This window comes from Argentina silus (genome assembly GCF_951799395.1).
Source record: "Argentina silus genome assembly, chromosome: 13".
Taxonomy (NCBI): Eukaryota; Metazoa; Chordata; class Actinopteri; order Argentiniformes; family Argentinidae; genus Argentina; species Argentina silus.
In genome coordinates, this window is record NC_139667.1 from 15,715,094 (window position 1) to 15,735,093 (window position 20,000).

The 20,000-nt window shown below is 46.4% G+C and overlaps 1 protein-coding gene across 1 annotated transcript in view; it reads left to right on the top strand.

Annotated features, from left to right (window-relative positions):
* Positions 1-20,000, top strand: part of dph6 (diphthamine biosynthesis 6) — a 62,337-nt gene that overhangs the window by 17,731 nt on the left and 24,606 nt on the right. The window contains exons 5-12 of the mRNA XM_083684180.1: positions 365-483; positions 9,470-9,531; positions 9,754-9,848; positions 10,058-10,145; positions 12,304-12,454; positions 13,682-13,807; positions 15,287-15,416; positions 15,760-15,934. Of these exons, the coding sequence (XP_083540306.1) occupies positions 365-483; positions 9,470-9,531; positions 9,754-9,848; positions 10,058-10,145; positions 12,304-12,454; positions 13,682-13,807; positions 15,287-15,416; positions 15,760-15,934 (946 nt within the window). The remainder of the gene's footprint in view (positions 1-364; positions 484-9,469; positions 9,532-9,753; positions 9,849-10,057; positions 10,146-12,303; positions 12,455-13,681; positions 13,808-15,286; positions 15,417-15,759; positions 15,935-20,000) is intronic.

Below are 20,000 nucleotides of genomic sequence, written 5' to 3' on the forward strand. Positions count from 1 at the left end.
GATGTGTGTATATGTGTGTGTGTGTGTGTGGGTGTGTGTGGGTGTGTGTGGGTGACAGACAAGTGGAGCATAAGAAGGTGCCATCTTAAGATAATTACCTCCTGTTTTAATTCCCCCCTCTTCTGCTTAACAAAAGCCCTTGGCGTCAGAGAGGGCTGTGAGCGTGTGCCATGTGAGCCCGGCCGTGGCAGCCTGCCCGCAAGTACGAGTGAAAGTGCCCCCCCCTCGCCTTTGAAGTCGTTGTGTTCCTGGAAAGTATTCATTATATGAGCCCTTCTCTCTCTCTCCTTACCTCCCTCCCCTCCCTCCCCCTCCTCACCTGTCCCCCCCGCCCCCCCCCCATCCCCCGTCCCCCCTCCCCCAGGTGTGTACGGCTGGGTCTGCAGCCCCTGGCCTACCTGTGGCGCCGAGACCAGGAGTCCCTGCTCGCCGAGATGATATCATGTGACCTCCACGCCCTCCTCATCAAAGTCGCCGCCTTCGGTGGGGTTTGTCTCTCTCTCTCTCTCTGTCTCTCTCCCTCTCTCCCCCTCTCTCCCTCCGTGGCAGCAGGCGAGCAGTCCTACCTCACCCCTCCTCTCCTCCGCCTCCCTGCCCCTCCCATTGTCAGATTAGCACTCACCCTTTTATAAGTCCAAAGGTGCAGGTTAAAGAGGAGGGTCTGTTGGGGGGGATGGAGGGAGGGAGGGAGGGAAGGGGGGGGGGGGTGGGTCGGTCTAACCAGAGAGACAGAGAGAGGGAGAGACAGAGAGAGAGAGAGACAGGGAGATAGAGACACAGAGAGAGAGAGAGAGAGAGGGGGAGAGAGAAAGAGAGGGAGAGAGAGAGAGTGAGAGAGAGTAATACCAAAATCATCAATCTATGGTTGTGCAACGATGTTGAGACTTGTGCCAGCGGCGAAAGCAACAGAGCGTAGAACAATATGAAAAGATAAGGAGGAGGGAGGGAGGGAGGGGAAAGGAGGGGAGGGAGAATCTTGGCAGTTGAGGAATGATCACAGGTGATTGCGCAGCGCGTTAATGAAACCTGTCAATAACCGCCGTGCCGCGGCCCCATTGTGTCAGAGACCAGTTGCATTCTCAGCTTTTTGCATACCTCAGAATCCACGGCCCGTGAAGCGGAGATTAAAATCTAGTATATCTCATTTAAGCTTTTAAACTGCACCGGCACGAAGTGAAAAGGTTAATGTATTGTCACCTGGTTTGTCTGACTGGCTATTGTGGAGCCCGGGGATAGAGGGATCGAGTTGCAGTTCAAAGAGGACAAAAGAGAAAGAAAAAAAAAAAAAAGAGAAAGACAAGAAAGACCTTTTTTTTCCCTTGTCTTCCGTCCGCTGTGTGAAGATTGCTACCTGTATCTACTTGACAGTGGAGTAGAATCCCCTTTGACAGTGCCAGTGATAGATGATAATTATACCGCCGATGCTTCTTTTTTTTTCCGACTCTCCAACTACTCGTGGGCGATGGATCATTATGTAGACCCTGTTTACGTGCTTTATTTAAGTGCTTGTTGTCCCCTTCTGTGGCAAATCAGTTGAAAAGGGCCCCGGCGAGACGGATGACCTCGCCAGCTGAGTGGCGCTGACGTGCTCAACTCTCCTCTGTGTCTCTCAACAGCCTTTCAGACACTGCAGCCATTCCTGGAATCTAGTTAATGACCCGACCTGATTTATATTCTTGCTATCTATTTCTCATTTTTTTGAAGTTTTGAATGTCGGGAGGTGTTATGATAAGGCAGTGAGCGCGTCTGTAGTATGTCCTTAGTCTTTCGGAGAGAGATAATGGTAAGAATCCAATTTCGAGGCTGTTAATTATTCCACGGATAAGATCGTGGCGTTGTGACAGCACTGTACAGTGTAATGTATAATGATCGTTTGCTTCTCTTCTCTGATTGAAGCCCCCTTTATCTGGTAGCGCTAAACCCCCCCTGCTCTTGACTTGTGTATTGGACTTGGGTTACGTACCTCTCCCTTTGATATCAGTGATCACACTGTCTTTTCTCCCCCCCCCCCCCCCCCTCCTCCTCCCCTCCCCTCACACCCCCCGCTGAAGGCGTTGAACCTGGAGGACTTAGAGGAGAGGAGGTAATTATGGTAATGCACGGCTTTTTTTGGAGAAAAACGTCATCTTCATTTGGTGGCCGTCTGAGAGACAAAGCCTCTTTGTGTCTGTGCCAGGAATGCGGCTGCCGCCGCTGCCGCTGTTGCTGCTATCGTCCCAGCATCGCTGCTAGTCCCCTCCAATCACCAGGCCTAATCCACAGCCAGAGAAAACACCTCACACCTCAAAGGCTTCAGAACGCCTGCCCGCACGGCGACCGGGCCAGCACCCTCCCTCCCTCCCTCCCGGCCCGCCAAGCTTTCAAACCCTTCTCCTAACACATACTCCTCTAAAAGCAAATTCTCCACATTTTTTGGAAGATTATAATTAGAAAGGAAAACCACCTCAGGTGTCTCGGTGTGGGTGTGTGTGTGTGTAGGTGTGTGTGTGTGTGTGTGGGTGTGTAGGTGTGTGTAGGTGTGTGTGTGTGTGTGTGTGTGTGTGTGTGTGTGTGTGTGCGCGTGTGTGTGTGTGTGTGTGAGAGAGAGAGAGAGAGAGAGTGCGTGTGTGTGTGTGTGTATTTTGGCTACAGGTAGAAAGGTAAGATCTTATCGTGCCTGACTCCTCACCTGTCCCCAGGCAGGGGTAATTAGAAATGAGAGAATTGAATAGGCCGCAAGCGCCTTGGGCACTTCGGCTACCACTCATATAATTGCTGCTTTGGTGGGAGCAGGTCTGAGCAGTGAGGTGTGCTGTTTGGGGGGATTGGGTGACAGAGGGGTGTACCTGGGGGGGACTGAAACAGGGGAGGGGGACGCGGGTAGGGGGTGGGGGGAGGATTTACCTGTGCAGACCTCAGGAGGAGATAAAAACAGCTCATTTAGGGCAGAGGTCAAAGACACATCTGAAATGACAGCAAAAACTGTTTTTGATATTCTTTGGTTCATTTGACACCACAAGAGGTATTGTTTTGGGGCATTTGCTAAGGAATGGGTGGTAGTTGGAGTGTAATATTCCTTCATTACCTACTTAGACAGACAGGGGGAAATTAGTGGTAAAACCACCAGAAAAAGAAAAATCTTTTTTTTCCGAAGAGGAGAGATTTTTCAAGGTGACAAATCCCTATTGTGAAAAGACAGCTGTCCAAATGCTGGATGATCCTAGGAGAGAATTCTCTAGAAGCATTCATATTCATACTAATCCACAGTTGGAGAGAAAAGAGAGACAGAACAGACAGAAGAAGATTATTTTGAGATGTTTGTCCTTGAAGAGGGTTAAATCCTATGTAGTGAAGGCTATCAAAAGTCTTAGGATATTGGGCACAGTGGGATATTATAAAACACAATTAAAATGAAATGCATGTGTGTGAGGAGATGATGCCGTTTTACCTCAGCAGGTTCCACATTATTTTTTACATACTGTAGTGGAGGCTGGTAGAGGTAGACATCGGAGGACGGGCTCATTGTAAAGCATGGAACGGAATGAGGAATGGTATCCAACACGTGTATTTGATACACCATTCCTCATTCCGATACCTTCCCTCATTCAGTTCCATGCATGACAATGAGCCCGTCCTCCGATTTCTACCTCCACCTGTCTCCCCTGCATACAGCATAACCTCTCTCTCTCTCTCTCTCTCTCTCTCTCTCTCTCTCTCTCTCTCTCTCTCTCTCTAGTGGTGATAATTGCCAATTTCAAATGCCGGTATCAAATATTCATGTAATTAGTTAATTGATTGATTAGCGGAGGTGTGTATGGGGGTGCAGGTTGGCTGTTCTCTACTACAGTTAATTGGTCTCCAGCTAAAGCAGTAATTGGTGAGTGAGAAATCGAGGTATCTCCGTCGGAAGCCTTTTACCATGGTGAAATCTCCTACCTTTCACACTCGTCTTCCCTGTGTTTCTTGTGAGAGAGAGAGAACATGGTTGGTGAAAGAGCTTCTGTTCTAGAGGACCATACCGTTTCTGTCAGGTTGATAATACAAAGTTATTAAAATTGACATTTTAATGTTCAGAGATAGAAAGATGATCATAAGATGGTCATACGATATAGCCATAATTGTCTATTTGAAATGCCATGGTTGTCTTGGTTACCTCCATTGCTCTAATGTCAGACACTCCAACTTCCATAGAGAGACACAGAGAGAGAGAGAGAGAGCAGAGAGAGAGAGATATTCTGTGGCCTGGCTGGCGGGTTCCAGGCCCACAGTGCTTCTCCTCCACAGAGCCACACGCTGAAGGCCTCCCGCTGGGCAGGAAATGTAGGGGAACTGGCTAAGCGGGCCGGGCCCCATCAGCCCCATCAGAGAGAGAGAGGGAGCAACAGCTATTTATTCCTCTGGATGTCAGCCTCCATTGTCCTCTCTCTACCCAGGGCCAAATTAACCTTGAGAGAGCAGCAGCAGCATCGTAATTTGCTGTTGACATTTGATGTACCACTGGCTGTAAAGCATTGTGATGGATACAATTAAAGTAACTTTTAACACAGTGACAGTAAACGGTAGAATAGCCAATAGCGGCTTCAGGTTGCAACAGCTTAACCTTGACCCGCCCTCCTCCTCTCACTGTTCCTACTCAACCATCGCGTGGAAGGTTGCTAACCACAGTAAGACAACAGAAAACAGAGGATTAGTCATAGGCTCGACATGTCAAGTAACCAGACTCCCATTTTTTTACCTGTCTATTGACTCATGACCTGACCTTCTGTCTGTCAGTTCAATCAAATAAAATGTTCTAGGGGGTTATTAGTTTAGTGTGAAGGTCAAGGGTTGAATGCTTTGGCCCTGGTCAACACAATGCACCAGGGAAGCAATATTAGATACTGTATCATGTTGTTTTTTTAACTTTCTGATGCCAGAGTATGATCTGCTCTACGATCCCTGCCCATGTTTCTCATGGTGTTCACACAGAGCAAAGTAAAGATGGATTTCATATCGAGGATCTTTAATATGTAAAATGCCAATTTCGAGCAATGAAAATTCTTGTTTTATTAATACAGTCCTTTCATAGTATGAGTGTATGTGTAAGGCTTTTTAAATGGGATAAAGTTGCTTTAAGTCTCGCAAGATATAGCACATTAGATACGTTTATAATTGCCCCACAATTTCTCTTTTTAATTTGTTGGATAGAGAAGATTCCATCTTTGATGTAAGCTGCTCTATTCACCCAGGCTATTATTCGACTCCAAGACATCGAATTTCAGATAAGAGCCTGGACAAATTTCACATGTAACCTTAATCGTATCATCTTTTGTTTGTGGCTGCCTCCCTCCCTCCCTCCCTCCCTCCCTCCCACTCTCTCTCTCTCTCTTTCTCTCTCTCTCTCTCTCCCTCTCTCTCTCTCAGAGATGAGGTGATACTGAACAGCTATTGTTTTCACTAAGGTCTTTGAGAGTCTCTGTTCAAAGGGCTGATGCGGCTCACCTTCTGGCGGGAGATGCTTATTTCATGCATTTAAAAAGCTAAAATGTTACACATCATGAATCCAATTTTCTCTGTGAAGGCGAGGATTAAAGCCAGGCAGGCTGTCAGTCGTCAGGCGCGCCAGATCTTAAGGCGACCCGCGGATGGCTGCTGAGATACACAGCTCTCTTTGCCTGTCTGCTGCTATCTATGATCTCCCAGGGTCCAATCTAGCATTAGGCTCAATGCTGCTGAGACTCAGAGGCAGAGCACGACTAGTTTCAATTAAGCAGGGATCTCCTTCTGTAGGTTTACATTAATCAACCTGTTTGACAAGTGCAGAGGCCAAGGCCGGCGGTTAAGAAGAATTAACACAAGGGTTTAGCTGTTGAAATAATTGGCTGCGTGACTTCCTCTTAGGTCTGAGAGAGTTTAGAATGGGAGATTGTTTTTTTAAGTCTTTTAAAAACAGTATTTTTTCTTACATTTTGTTTTACTTATTTCAAAAGCTGGTTATGTATATGCATGAACAAAGTGTGTTTGTACTTTACTGATTATAATGATGTACTGTATGGGATACCTTTGTCATAGTGATATTGTAGTCATTTCCAACTTACTGGTTAACTTACAATCAGAATACACAATTTCATACACATATTCTTTGCTAACTGTTTTATCTTGAGCATATCACTGACACGACTGGTGAAAGTAGGCCTATCATTCAGCACTTCTTCCCCATTTGAAACTCTTGCAAAAGGTAATTTCACGAATGCTGGTGCCTTAAAAATCAGTTTCCTCATTACCGGACTCTCTGGTTTCAAAGTTCACCCCAATTTAATTGCAGTTTTATAGGATAATACAGAGTAAAAAGCCCTTTCAGAGACGAGCCCCTCCTTTTAGTCTCTCAGGAACCTTCTCCCTCCAGAGTGCGGCCAACCTGTCTCTGGCGGACACACTAATGGCAGCTTCTAGTGGGCTTATTTGGGTTTAATGTGGCATAATGAGGTTAGGTAATTGGGTTTAGGTCAGGCCGTAAAACAGGTTGAGAGGAGACGGGGATGTGAAGATCATGTAAATGAGCGCGGTGTGTTAGATCGCTGACGCTAAGACCGGGCGTACGGCTTACTGTACATCCTCTGACACTACCGACTGAAGGCTCTCCAGTACGACGGACTCAGTCCATCTGGGGGATTTTCAGACTGTTTCTTTAACCTCTACCTAGCCAGGGGCGTTCGTTCAGAACTAATTCTGATTTAGAATGACAATCTGCCCTAGAGGCAAATGACACAAAGTAAAAAAAAAAAAGAAAGAAAAAGAAACGTTTTTTTATTTTATTTATGCTGCTACTAGCCATTGATGGCATACATGTTATGGTGTAAACATGTCTTAGGAGACTCTGTGTCTCATGTTAGAATAGTTATCTACTACAGTATAGGGTATTATATCATTCATTCCTGTCAGACACATTTCCAAGCACTACCTCCCTCCCTGTAAATATCAAATCATGTATCATATATTATTTAAACGTAGGGGAAGTTAATGAACATATTAAAAAAGCGACATCCCCTCAGCAATTTGAAGCCAATCATTAAAATGTGTTAAAAGGCATGACTAATTAAAAAGGGATATTTAAATGGGATTGAATTTTAATGCTTTTTCTCTCTTTATTACCTTTGTGCGGGGTTAAGATGAGAGGATGTCGAGATTAGATATTCTCACACTAATTAAGACCACCGCTCCCCTGGGTAGAGAACAAGGGCCTGGCTCATTCACTTCTTCCACGCTCTCTCTCCTCCCTCATTCTCTCCTTCCCTCCCTCCTCTCCTGGTCTTCCCTCGCTCCCCCCATATTGCTGGACCACGCGGGGGCCCAGAGGAGAGACTCGCGGCTGGGATTAAGTTAAAACCCACCCTGGGACCCACGCCCCTTCCCTGAGGGTCGATGGATGACACTTTGACCTTAGAGGTTGTCAGGCCGAAGGGAAAAGGTGGTTTCTCACATTATGATTAGGCGACCTTCAGTTTTCTAATTAAACACAGAAACTCGCGTAGGAACAGAGGAAGATCATTTCTAAGGGGTGGATTAAATTGGGAGAATTTGGAACAAGAGAATGATTACGGTGATGAATTCTTGAATTGCGCTGGCATTCCTGTGAAAACTCTTCCTCTCAAATCTCAGTTTGTCTTGGTAATTCGTTGGGTGTTGATTACGCGCCATCGTATGAATAGATGAGCCACAGAGAGAGGAAACTCGAGTCAAGTTAGATAACTCTTAAATGATCACAAAGCTTCACAAAGTTTTACAGTCGCCATGGCTATGAATCATATGGCTAGATCAGATATACCCAGGCAGAGGCATAAACACACAACCTCAGGGACCGTGGATCAGTGTCTGTCCGTTCGTGTGTTCGTATGTTCGTATGTCAACACCACTGGGACAATTTTGACGAAACTTGGGTGAATGATGCGTCTTGCCACAGAAATCCGGCATTTCCAAAATTGCACTGATTGGACCAAGAGGGGTGGTGTAGTAAACAGCTGAAATTCTAAAATGACATTGATTGGCCCAAGGGGGATGCTACATCATTTGTGGGGAACATGTTTACTGTATACTTGTTTTACTGTACCCTGTTGTGTCCTTGTTTGTGTTTGTGTTCTCTGCACATCTGTGTCTGTTATGTCCTCACCTAATTGGCTGTTTGGGGGTTAGGAGTGGGGTGATGCCATCGCTAGCGAGTGTGTTGTGTTGTTGTGTTGTGTTGTGTTGTGTTGTGTTGTGTTGTGTTGTGTTGTGTTGTGTTGTTTAGAGGGTGGTTTAGAGGGTGGTTTAGATGCCGGTTTAGAGGGTGGTTTAGAGGGTGGTTTAGAGGGTGGTTTAGATGTCGGTTTAGAGGGTGGTTTAGATGGTGGACTGGGACTGGCGGCTTCATGGGTAACGGTTGTCAACAGGAAGGAGTTAGGAAGCACGAACCAGGCTCTAGTGTCACGCACACAGAGAGTAAAACCATCAACGCTAAACCAGGTGAATGGAGGTTAACTAGTAAACTTACTGTGCCAGTAATCTGGAATTGGACTGATTGAAGTGCTAATCTGTCTGTATATTATGTGTGTATACAGCTATGGATAGCAAGGGAACTTCCCATAATGAATGGCTGTTTGTAGGTGGGCTCTGTTGCCCTGCATGCTGGGTAAGAGGAGAGGTGAATCAGAGGTGAGAGGCTGGGGAGGTTGGAGGTTTGAGATAAGTGGTACCAGTGGGTACTCAGACTGTACAAAGTCTTCTCTCCCCTTCATCTCCCTCCCTCCTCTCCTCCTTTTCTCTCCTGCCCTCCTGTTTTTCTCTCCCTTCCTCCTCCTCCTTGTGCCTTTCCCGTCCTACTCCTCCCTCCCGTCTCCTACCTCTCTCCACCCGCCTTTCACCTCCCACTCCTCCCTCTCTCTCCCCTCTCCTTCTTCCTCTGCCCCTCCTTTCGTCTCCCCCCTCCTCCCTCTCTCCCCCCTTCCTCCTTTTCTCTCCCATGCCGTCACACAGCTTAAGGCCTGTGTGAGTCACTTCTGTGCACCATTTCAGGGGAAGGGGACGGGAAAGGCAAATAAACAGGATCTCTTCCAAAGTTTACATTCTCAAAGGGAGCCAGAGGACCAGGACTTCTCTCTCTCTTCGCCCCACAACTGAAGACTGTTGCCCTTACCCGGAGAGATCTGTGTACACTACTTGCAAAGTCAAATAAATAGATCCAGGGTGCAGGTTTACGTGTGTGTTCGTGCGACTGCCCGTAAAGCCTCCCTGCCTGTCATCTTCAATCAGTGTTCTGTGTTCCTGATCAGGCCTCTTTCTCTCTTTCTCTCCCTCTCTCTTCCCCTGTGTGTATGCGTGCGTGTATGCGTGTGTGTGTGTGTGTGTGTGTGTGTGTGTGTGTGTGTGTGTGTGTGTGTGTGTGTGTGTGTGTGTGTGTGTGTGTGTGTGTGTGTGTGTGTGCGTGCGTGCGTGCGTGCGTGCGTGCGTGCGTGCGTGATTGCGTGTTTGGCAGGCCTGGATCCCGAGAAGCACTTAGGGAAACCTCTGGCTGCCATGGAACCCTATCTAAAGCAGGTCAGAGCCTCAACAGTGTCATTACACACATGCTACCCTGGATGAACTCTTAATAAATGAACTCTCCTGAACCTTTACAGCTTTCTTCGCATCACTGTCTTTGTTGTGATTGATACCACTATGAAATACAGTATGATATATCGATGAAAGTTCTGTGATGGCTCGTAGGGTGGATAAATACCTAGTTATGGTGTGATGTTTCTTTTGTTTTTGTGTCGACAGCTCTCTCAGAAGTACGGGGTCCACGTATGTGGAGAAGGTGGAGAATACGAAACCTTCACCCTGGACTGTCCTCTGTTCAAGAAGAAGATTGTGATGTAAGTACGGGGGCTCAATCCTCCGATTTCTGCCTCCACCAGCCTCCCCTGAGTCATACCCTGCAAACACCTAGAATAAACCAGGGGCAATGAGGATACCAGCACTCCATACAGTAGCAGGTTAAGCGCAAGGAATTTGTACCTGTAATTAATATATATATGTCGTTTAAGAGGAGAGAAAATGTTTTGGTTTGTTGATCTTTGTGCAGTGATGCCATGGAGACCGTGATCCACTCACCTGACGCCTTCGCCCCTGTTGGCTACCTGCGCTTCACGGAGATGCACACGGAGGACAAGGTAAGTCTGTTTTGTACAGTTCAAAAATGCAACTTTGAAGCATTTTATGCATATCAATTCAATTGAATTTTGTTTGGAAAATCACTGACTTTGTAATTGCGCTAGAACAGTTCTACTTGTACATCAGTATGATACAGAAGTCACTCAGTGAACCTAACGCAAATGGCACAGAACAGCCCCCAATACATGCCTCTTCACTGGCTGATGAATTTGTCAACAAAAAAAGATAGGAAAGCACTGTGGGGCCGGGAGAGATCAGTCTCTAGGGTTCTCTCTCTCTCTCTCTCTCTCTCTCTCTCTCTCCCTCTCTCTCTCTCTCTCTCTCTCTCTCTCTCTCTCTCCTCTTGCTAACTCTCTCTCCTCCAGCCTCAGTCGGCCTACTTTGACGTCTGCAATATTCCCCCCTGCCTGAAACTAGGCCTGACTTAATAAACATGTCTGCTCAAATTAAGGCATTTTAGATTCAGGTAGCTGGCTAAGCAAGCGAGTGGGGTGGGGGGGTGGGGGGTGGGGGGGAGGGGGGCGGGGGGGTTGAGAGGAATGGAGAGAGTAGAGAGAGAGGGGTCGGGGCTGGGGGTGAGCAGAGGGAGAGAGGATTGGGTTGGGGGGGGGGGGGGGCGTGTGTGGTCGTCAGAGAAGGGTGGGGACCCAGATAGTCTGTAGATTTCATTGGCCCCCTCCAGCACCCGGTCCATCATTAGTACTGGCTCTGAAACAGAGCAGTAACAAGACCATACAATAACGTCTGGCTGTTCAAAGCTCTCACATGAACCTCAGCTCTTTGAAAACCAATGCCAGTGTGTTTTGAATAAAACTAACCAAAGCAAGAACCTCTGTTCTACACATACAAAGATTGAGTCTATAATGGATGCATGGTAGAGAGAGGCTATGTTAGAGTGTGTGTGTGTGTGTGTGTGGTGTGTGTGTGTGTGGTGTGTGTGTGTGTGTGTGTGTGTGTGTGTGTGTGTGTGTGTCTGTAGGGGTCACAGAGAGGGTTGGGACAAGCCCTGGGCAGCACAGGGCTCAAGGCTACAGTCTTTGTAGTGTCTGTGTGTGTGTGTGTGTGTGTGCGTGTGTGTGTGTGTGTGTGCGCGCGCGTGTGTGTGTGTGGTATCCTGTTCGGGGGGGGCTCTTGGGCGGGGGTTGGGGTTGTTATGGACAGAAACCATACCCTCCAACCCCCTTGACCCTCCAGCCAGGCTCCCTATAGACATGTATTTTTTTACCCAGCCCCCCCCCCCACCCCCACCCCCCACCCCCCTCACATCCCCCCCCCACAGACCCCCCAGGTGGCTGGGTGGGGGGAGAGCAGGGAGATTCCATGGTCTGGGATCCAGGGGAGAACCTGCCCTCATGCAGCAGTCTAAAGCTCTTTCCATCAGGGTGACAGATCGTTGGTGACACCAGCTCTAGAGGAAACAGCACCGGGCAGGGTAGGCAGACAGGCAGGCAGGCAGGCAGGCAGGCAGGCACAGCGCAGGGCAGGGGGTGGGGACGGCCTCCATCATTTGCCCTCCGCTAACGCTAGTCAAGCTATTTCCCCCATGTAGAAACGAGAGGGACTGGAGTATAATTAATTTGATTATCATATGCCCAAATGCAGTTGACAGGCAAGAGGGTGTGTGTGTGGGGGGGGGGGGGGGGGGGGGGGGTAGAAGGGAGGCGGGGTTGTTAAAGAAATATGAAAGATGTATTTGAATGTGTGACACCCTGGTGGGAATTGGGCAGGTAATATGTATGCCTTAAAGAATGCTAATAATTCGGGTTTTTTTAAAGGAGAGGGTATCTAGGCAGAGTTTTAAGTCAACAGATGAATAAAACACTCCGCTGGTGGAATCCAAAGCGTGCCGCGGAACCAGTCAAGTTTGGAGTGACAGCCGGCATGATTGAATTTAAAGTATCAGAAAATACCACCAACCCTCCCTTATTCGAGCAATTCATGAATATGTTAGCATGTTGTTTCATATTCATTCACCTTGAAGATATTTGTGTCTAGGCCCCCGTCAGAGGAGAGTGACACACTGTGCAAAGCCTTCATGGGAGCTCGTTCAAAAACAAATTATGCTCCGTTTTGTCTTTTTGTGGCGGTTGTGGGGTTTTTTGGGGGTCTGTGTTTCAGCTTGATGTATTCCCCTTGGTGTTTGGTGTTTTATTGCAGGACACGGTGGCGAGCGGTTTGCCCCTTGGTAGTTGCCCTTGCCAAAGCGCCATTGACAAGATGACTGAAGAGGCGGAATATGCTGATCAAGCTGAAGACATCCAGCAAGAATTTACATCAAATGACGACCTTAGTTGTCAGTTGGGCCCTGGTGAGACGCGCGTACGTGCGTGTGTGTGTGTGTGTGTGTGTGTGTGTGCGCCTGTGTCTGTGTGTGTGTCTGTGTGTGTGTCTGTGTGTGTGTCTGTGTGTGTGTCTGTGCGTGTATGCATGCATGTGTGTGTATGTGAAGTGTGTACACAGTATCTGTGTCATGGGGTCAGTGTCATTATGCTACCGTTTCTGAGTGATTGTTTGACATAAGCTGTCATTCCAAGAATATATTCTGTATGTATACATGACACAGGTTGTGACCGAAAGCTCATACTGCCCACTGTTTACTAAAAGTATCTACTACATACTGTACTAACCATACTACGTATATATAGAGCCTACTATTTAGGGAAATCTAAGCACAATTCAACATACTACACCTCATTTATACCATCAGTAGCTCAACCATGTTGTTCAAGGTAATTGGTTACATTTCGCTACTGCCTACCTCCCTTACCGGCTCCATTGAATTGTGTGACGAAAATCTGGATTTACTTCTTGGTTGGTGTGTAGTAAATACTACATGGAAACGCAAATCTGGTATGACATCCTGGCTTTTTAAGTACACTACATTTTTGTAAAAAATGTCTGATCTAATAATAAATTTAAAAAAAGCCTACTAAATACAGTAGGTTGCAGTATGAGTGTTCACAGCCATTTCATGACCTTTTTTGTTTTACTTACTGTCCATTCATGTATGAAATATCCTAATCTCAATACATCCTCTAACATATCTCACTATATCCTAAAACATATCTCTGTATTTCCTCCAACATATCTCTGTATTTCCTCCAACATATCTCTGTATTTCCTCCAACATATCTCTGTATTTCCTCTAACATATCTCTATATTTCCTCTAACATATCTCTGTATTTCCTCTAACATATCTCTATATTTCCTCTAACATATCTCTGTATTTCCTCCAACATATCTCTATATTTCCTCTAACATATCTCTGTATTTCCTCTAACATATCTCTGTATTTCCTCTAACATATCTCTATATTTCCTCTAACATATCTCTATATTTCCTCTAACATATCTCTGTATTTCCTCCAACATATCTCTATATTTCCTCTAACATATCTCTGTATTTCCTCTAACATATCTCTGTATTTCCTCTAACATATCTCTATATTTCCTCTAACATATCTCTATATTTCCTCCAACATATCTCTGTATTTCCTCTAACATATCTCTGTTGGTGTTGTGTGGTTCTCTCCAGAGCTTCTCCCTTCCTGCTCACCTAGAAGCACCAGAGGCTACCAGTGGATCTCAGGCCTCGCTGGGCTTCAGAGTCCAGACCCGGGGATCCAGAGTCAGACCACTACAGTGTTCACACTGCTGCAAGGTACGGTATAGAACAGCTAAAGGGAGAGAGGGAGGGAGGGGGGAGTACAGTACACTGCTCAGTACAAACTAGTGCATCAGAGTTCAGAGAGAACTTAAACATCTCTCTGCTCCAAGAAACGTCTGGCTACTTGAAAATTCTATTGCTTCTCACTAACTACAAGAGAAAAAGGCATACACACGGACGCACACGCACACACAGAAAACACACACACACACACACACACACACACACACACACACACACACACACACAAGCACAAGGCCTAACCCTAAATAATCCATGTTCACTTCGATCAAATATAAATTACAACTTTTACGAGATCTAAGGGAAGCGGTTTGGGATTACTTTTACCAGGGGTGATATCAGAAATATGTACTTTATTTTATTTTTTAAAGCGGTTGCTGGTTTGGAGTACTGGAGGGGTTGGTGCTCTGTAGCCCTTTGCCAGGTTTTTGCCCTCCTTTCTTCCCTGAACGCTTCTCTCTCTCTCTCTCTCTCTCTCTCTCTCTCTCTCTCTCTCTCTCTCTCTCTCTCTCTCTCTCTCTCTCTCTCTCTCTCTCTCTCTCCCTCCTTGTTGTGTTAGCAAAACACACTTGAAGGTGCATCAGGGCCAAAGAAAATGCACTTTATTTACAAATGCTCTTTTTAAGTTGGGAGGCGAAGCCCCCCCACATGTCAGGGTCTCTGTGCACCAAACAAGGACAGACAATTCAAATTAACACTGAGCGGAGCTGAGCACAACCCGCTTCACACACACACACACACACACACACACACACACATACACACACACACACACACAAACACACACACACACACACACACACACTTAACACGCACACTGTGTGGGTTAGCATTTTTTTTGCCTGGCAGAACGAAGTGCACGCTTTAACAGAGCATCTTAGTTTTTCTTCCTTCTTTTTTTTTTTTCCCCCCTTTCTTTTTTAAAAAGAAAAGAGGAGCGAAAGATGAAAAGCATATTTCATGTTTAGCGCGGTACTCGGCTGAACAGCCTTCACAGGGCAGGGACAATATTAAACGAGTTAATATTTAATGAAGAACCTCTTTGTATGAGGGCGAGCCGTGTGAAGTAGTGTGAGATGCCGGCGTCTGCAAAGGGAAAAACAAACTTGATGCTCTATCATACAATTGCCGGGAGAAAAGGCCTTTTGCTTCGAGCCCCCTTCATCGCCGCGCATTTGAAAAAGTGCCCTGTTTGCATAGCATGAGCGAAAAACATCATCTCTCTCTCTCTCGGACATGTGTCGAGGTAAACACATTGAGAGACGGTATGCATTCAACACAGGGCTCCAAATGTCATCTCTTAACAGTCACTCAGGAAGGATTGTATTTATTGGGAGTCGCTGTGGAAAAGAGGGTCCTAAAACAGATTGTGCTTCCGGTACAACGCCATGTACAGTGCGTAGTCCCATTCCAAGTGTTTCATCTGTGAGGTGGTGGGTTGGTTGTGTCCAGGTGAGCTGGAGAAGAGAGGCTGGCAGATGAAGCACATCGTCCTGGTTCACCTGTACGTCAGCAACATGGAGGACTTCAGCTCTGTCAACGCCGTCTACAAGACACACTTTGGCCTCAACCCTCCTGCCAGGTACTGTAGGCCTACATCACACACACGCACACACACACACACACACACACACACACACACACACACACACACACACACACTCAAACAGAAATGAAAGCCTACCAGTTAATGTTAAATCACATATCCTGACTGTTGCGTACTTGTACACACACACACACACACACACACACACACACACACACACACACACACACACAAACACGCACACACACACACACACTAACTGACAGAGCATCCATATAGTCTAAACCTGCGTTCTCTCGTATGGCACTGTTTAAAGACAGACCCACCTAGGCTCTTTTGGTAGCCTCTCATAGCCCCCCCTCCATCTCCATCTCTCCAGGGTCTGTGTTCAGGCCCCACTGCCCGCCGGTCAGCTGCTCCAGGTGGACTGTCTCCTCCACGACTGGGCCCTGCCCCCGGAGGAGGGTACCTTCCACCAGAGAGAGGCCCTGCATGTCCAGAGCCTGTCCCACTGGGCCCCAGCCAACATCGGGCCCTACAGCCAGGCCCTCAGGGTAGGAGCCCCAGGGGATACCTGGCAGGGGGAGGTGGGGGGCGGATGGCTGGCTGTGTTTTGTGTGCGTGTGCGTGTGTGTTTATGTGTGTGTGTGTGTGTGTCTGTGTCTGTGTCTGTGTCTGTGTCTGTGTTTGTCTCTGCACCTTTGTGTACTATATGGAGGATGAAACCCCTTTCATATTGTTTAAACCGCACAACGAGTGTGTATGGAGGAGGAGAACACAGGGAGAAGGAGGGGCGGTTGCACGGTCGGCTTGTTCTGGTGTTTATTCAGTGTGAATCACATGGGCTTAAACTTGTCAAGTTACTGTCAACAAGGCGAGTGTCCATCTCCTCCACATGGACCTTGATCCCCTGTCCAAATCCCCCTATGAGTGAGAACACGTGTGGATCAACCATTCACTGTTGTCTGGGCATATCATACCAGTGTGTCACTGACTCCTGCTTGTAGTGTACAAACATAGGCGAAAGTAGCCAAAAGCAGGCCTACAGTCTTTGAAATTTTTTTTATAATAAAGGGTTCATTTGGGTGGAAAGGGTTAAAAAATAGAACCCAAAAGGGTTCAGCGAACCTAACTTCTACATAGAACCCAAAAGGGTTCTTCAAAGGGTTCCCCTGCAGGGACAAATATAGAACCCTGTTTTGGTACTATCTAGAACCTGTTAGGTATCGCGCACATTGTTTTTAAACTGTCATTTCTGATAGTTATGGATCTTTCATGATTGCTCCTAGAACTCAAAGCAATTCCCCTTAAAGAACGAGATGAGTTTGTTGGTACAGCAGAGCTCTGACATAGTGATCTGAGATACCCTGCTTCAGCTCCCAGCACGTCTCCTAATCCGCTTCATCCTCCATGCTACATTGGTTCAATTAGAAAAAATATATATTAACAACTTCTTGGTGCAGGGGGAGAATTTTACATATTGATACAATTACCCCCTCGCTGTGAGCATGCAGACGTGATGCCCCCCGTGACTTCCTCTTAATGAGAATTCTCCTCCGTGATGGTGGCGTTGTGGCGCTGCCACGGCGACAGGTCCCAGGCAGCAACACTGAACAAGAGGGAGCTGCAGTCAGAGACCAAATAACCCCCAGCACCGCCCCTCCTCCTCCGCCCCAACCCCCCCCCCCCCTGCTTTGGGAAATAATTAGTGATTAAAAGTAGAATCCTATTAAAGAAAGGGGAGGGGATGAGGGGTGAGGAGAACTGAATATCTCAAATGCTTATTTTGTGATCTTAATTATTTCCCAGAGAATGTCATCAGTCCCGTGTCACAGGGGCGTTACTCAACTTCAATTTGAAAACAAATTATTGCATTGTCCTCTTTTAATTTGGCGGTTTAAAAAAAAAAAAGACTAAAAGGAAGAACTTCATGACGATGACGCGAAGTCTGTTGTTGACCACACAGATACTTTAGATATTGGGATACTTTCTATGTTGAGATCTTATTGTTCTCATGCAATATCTGCCATTTAGCTGACGCTTGTATCCAAAGCGACTTACATTGCAGTGAGTGCATACATTTTTCAGTATATATGGTCCTAGCGGGAATCGAACCCCCAACCTAAGCGTTGTTAGCACCCTGCTCTACCAACTGAGCCACAGCCACAGCAACTGAGCCACAGCATTGTATATGATCACGTCTATACAGGTGGCTTTAGTATGGTCAATGTCCAGATCCATAGTGACTCTCACATCACATGGCATTTGAGACACTGCATATGAAATAAGTTGTCTGTTTGAGTGGCCCGCATGTATCAGAGACGAAGAAGACTAGACTGACGCGGCCTGCATGTATGAGAGAATCAGGACTCAGGAGAAAGAAAAGAAAAGAGAAAAAAAACAGGCATTACGACTGCCAATAGCCCCTGGTGTGAGCATTGATTACTTTGTCTTATGATGACTGTTGGATAGATGATTCACTTACTTATTCACTTTCTTAAACATGTGTTTGTTGTAAGTCGCTTTGGAGAAAGGCGTCTGCTAAATGCCATAAATGTAAATGTAAAATGTAAAGGACTGCTGGTTGGTTAGAGAGGATCACGGGATCACAGGAAGGACTGCTGGTTGGTTAGAGAGGATGGGGGTCTCGCGTGGGGGACGTCGAACCTTTCAGATCCGTCCGTCTGTCTGTCCCCCTCCACCTCTCCGTGTAGCGACAGCCTAACCGTTACTGCTGATGTTGCCTGGCAGACTGACAAGACAGACTCCCTTCCTATCCGCTCTGATTCAGAGAATTCGTTAACCTTTATGATGTCATAGCCAGAGGCCTCGTGGGTATGTTTTTGTGATCATTTAGATGAACCGGGGGGATGGAAAAGAAAAAGAACAACGGTTTAATTTGTGGTTTGTTTATATGTTGTTTTCTATCAGTTACACCCTTGATTAGCTCCTGCTTTGAGGTCACGTTTAGCATAATAAGACAGATATGTCTAACGAGGGGTTTCTTTTAAAGGGTCACAGATTTGATTGTGGTCACTGCTTTGCCTTAAGATACAATACGAGAGAGCAGAGTTCTTCCAACCAATTTGTTCTTGTTTTGATATTTTGATGTTTAGCGGTGATTTAATTCAAATTCTCCAGACTCGTGTTTTGCCTCAATTTGCATAATGTAATTATCGGAAATGCCCCTGTTCTATCGCATCAATCACTCTATGAGAAGAGGGAGGTTTTTTTTTTATTCGTTTTTTTTTTTTTATTAAAGAACTATGCCATTACAACAACAACAACAACAACAAGTTATATCATGATGATCTTAGTTATTACTGTATTTTCTCCCAGTAGAGTCAGCTTTTACAACCACTTCACCATGAACCGTTACCGTAACAAAAGAGGCAAAGACAGAACAGATTTTCTGTAGCATCCACCGTATGAAAAAATCAATTTGTGCTCATAACAGATGATTAAGCTTGTGGGGTTGCCAGGCAGAGGAAATGGACCCTCCGTTAACTAAAGTCGTAGTTAACAGCAGGAGTTCCAAATTGCTGATTTTATTCACACCTATTTGATTTAATGCTGTCCATTCTCCCCCCTCAGAGAGACAGCGTTACAGAGGCAAACACAATAGCCCAAATAATCCACTTCTGAAGTGTCTGAAACAGCATCAGATGAATGGCTGTTAAACATATCCTCTTTCCCTGTTAAGGTAAATGGAACACCCCTGGGATATTTGGTGGTTAAATTATATTCACTGATCAAATTCTCGAGGAGCGTTTGGGGAGCTAGCAGGGGCTAGCCTCAGGTTGCCTGCCAACGCTAACCCCTTCCTTCACTCTCCTAATGGTGAGTGACAGTCAATATTGCAGAAGCCCTGAGTCCTGATGTGAGCCTGCAATAGGATTTGCATTGGATTTTGGAAATTGTCAAAGTGGACTCTGAAGCATCGGGGGGAAAGTAGATCTGACGTTGGCAATTAGCGTCAAAGGGAGGAGCGGACTGTGGTGGGGCGGTCAAATTTGAATAATCTTCTTACGGGAGGCTAAATGCGTTAAAACAATGAGCTCAGCCTTGGCTGACCTTCTCTTTAGGGAGTTCAGGGGGCAAGTTTAACTGCAGTCAGGCTAAACCTCCCACGTAGGCTCAGGGTAAGGACAGAGACAGAGCACGTAGACAGGGGCTCTCTGCTTTAGTTTGTTGATAAAGCACCATGGAGAGTTTTTAATGATGAGAGAGGGCTCCGCAGTGAGTTGACTGACTCGGTGTGTGAGGTAGTTAAAGGGAAAACTTGCGGGGGAATTATCTTTGATCAATAACAGCAATTAAGTTAAGTGTTTTTGTTTTATAGCACTGTATTCTCCGTCAGAAGAGCTTATATGCATGCCTCACCCTACCCCCACCCCCACCCCTACCCCCACCCCCTACAACTCTTAGCCCCACCCTCCGCCAGGGAAGGCAACATCCACCTCAATTACCACAGGAGGGTAATTAGCTGAAAAGCGAAGCATATAAAGCTTCAGGGGGGCCAGGAAGAGTGTGTGTGTGTCTGTGTGTGTGTATGTGTGTGTGTGTGTGTGTGTGTGTATATATATGTGTGTGTGTGTGTGTGTGTGTGTGTGTCTACAG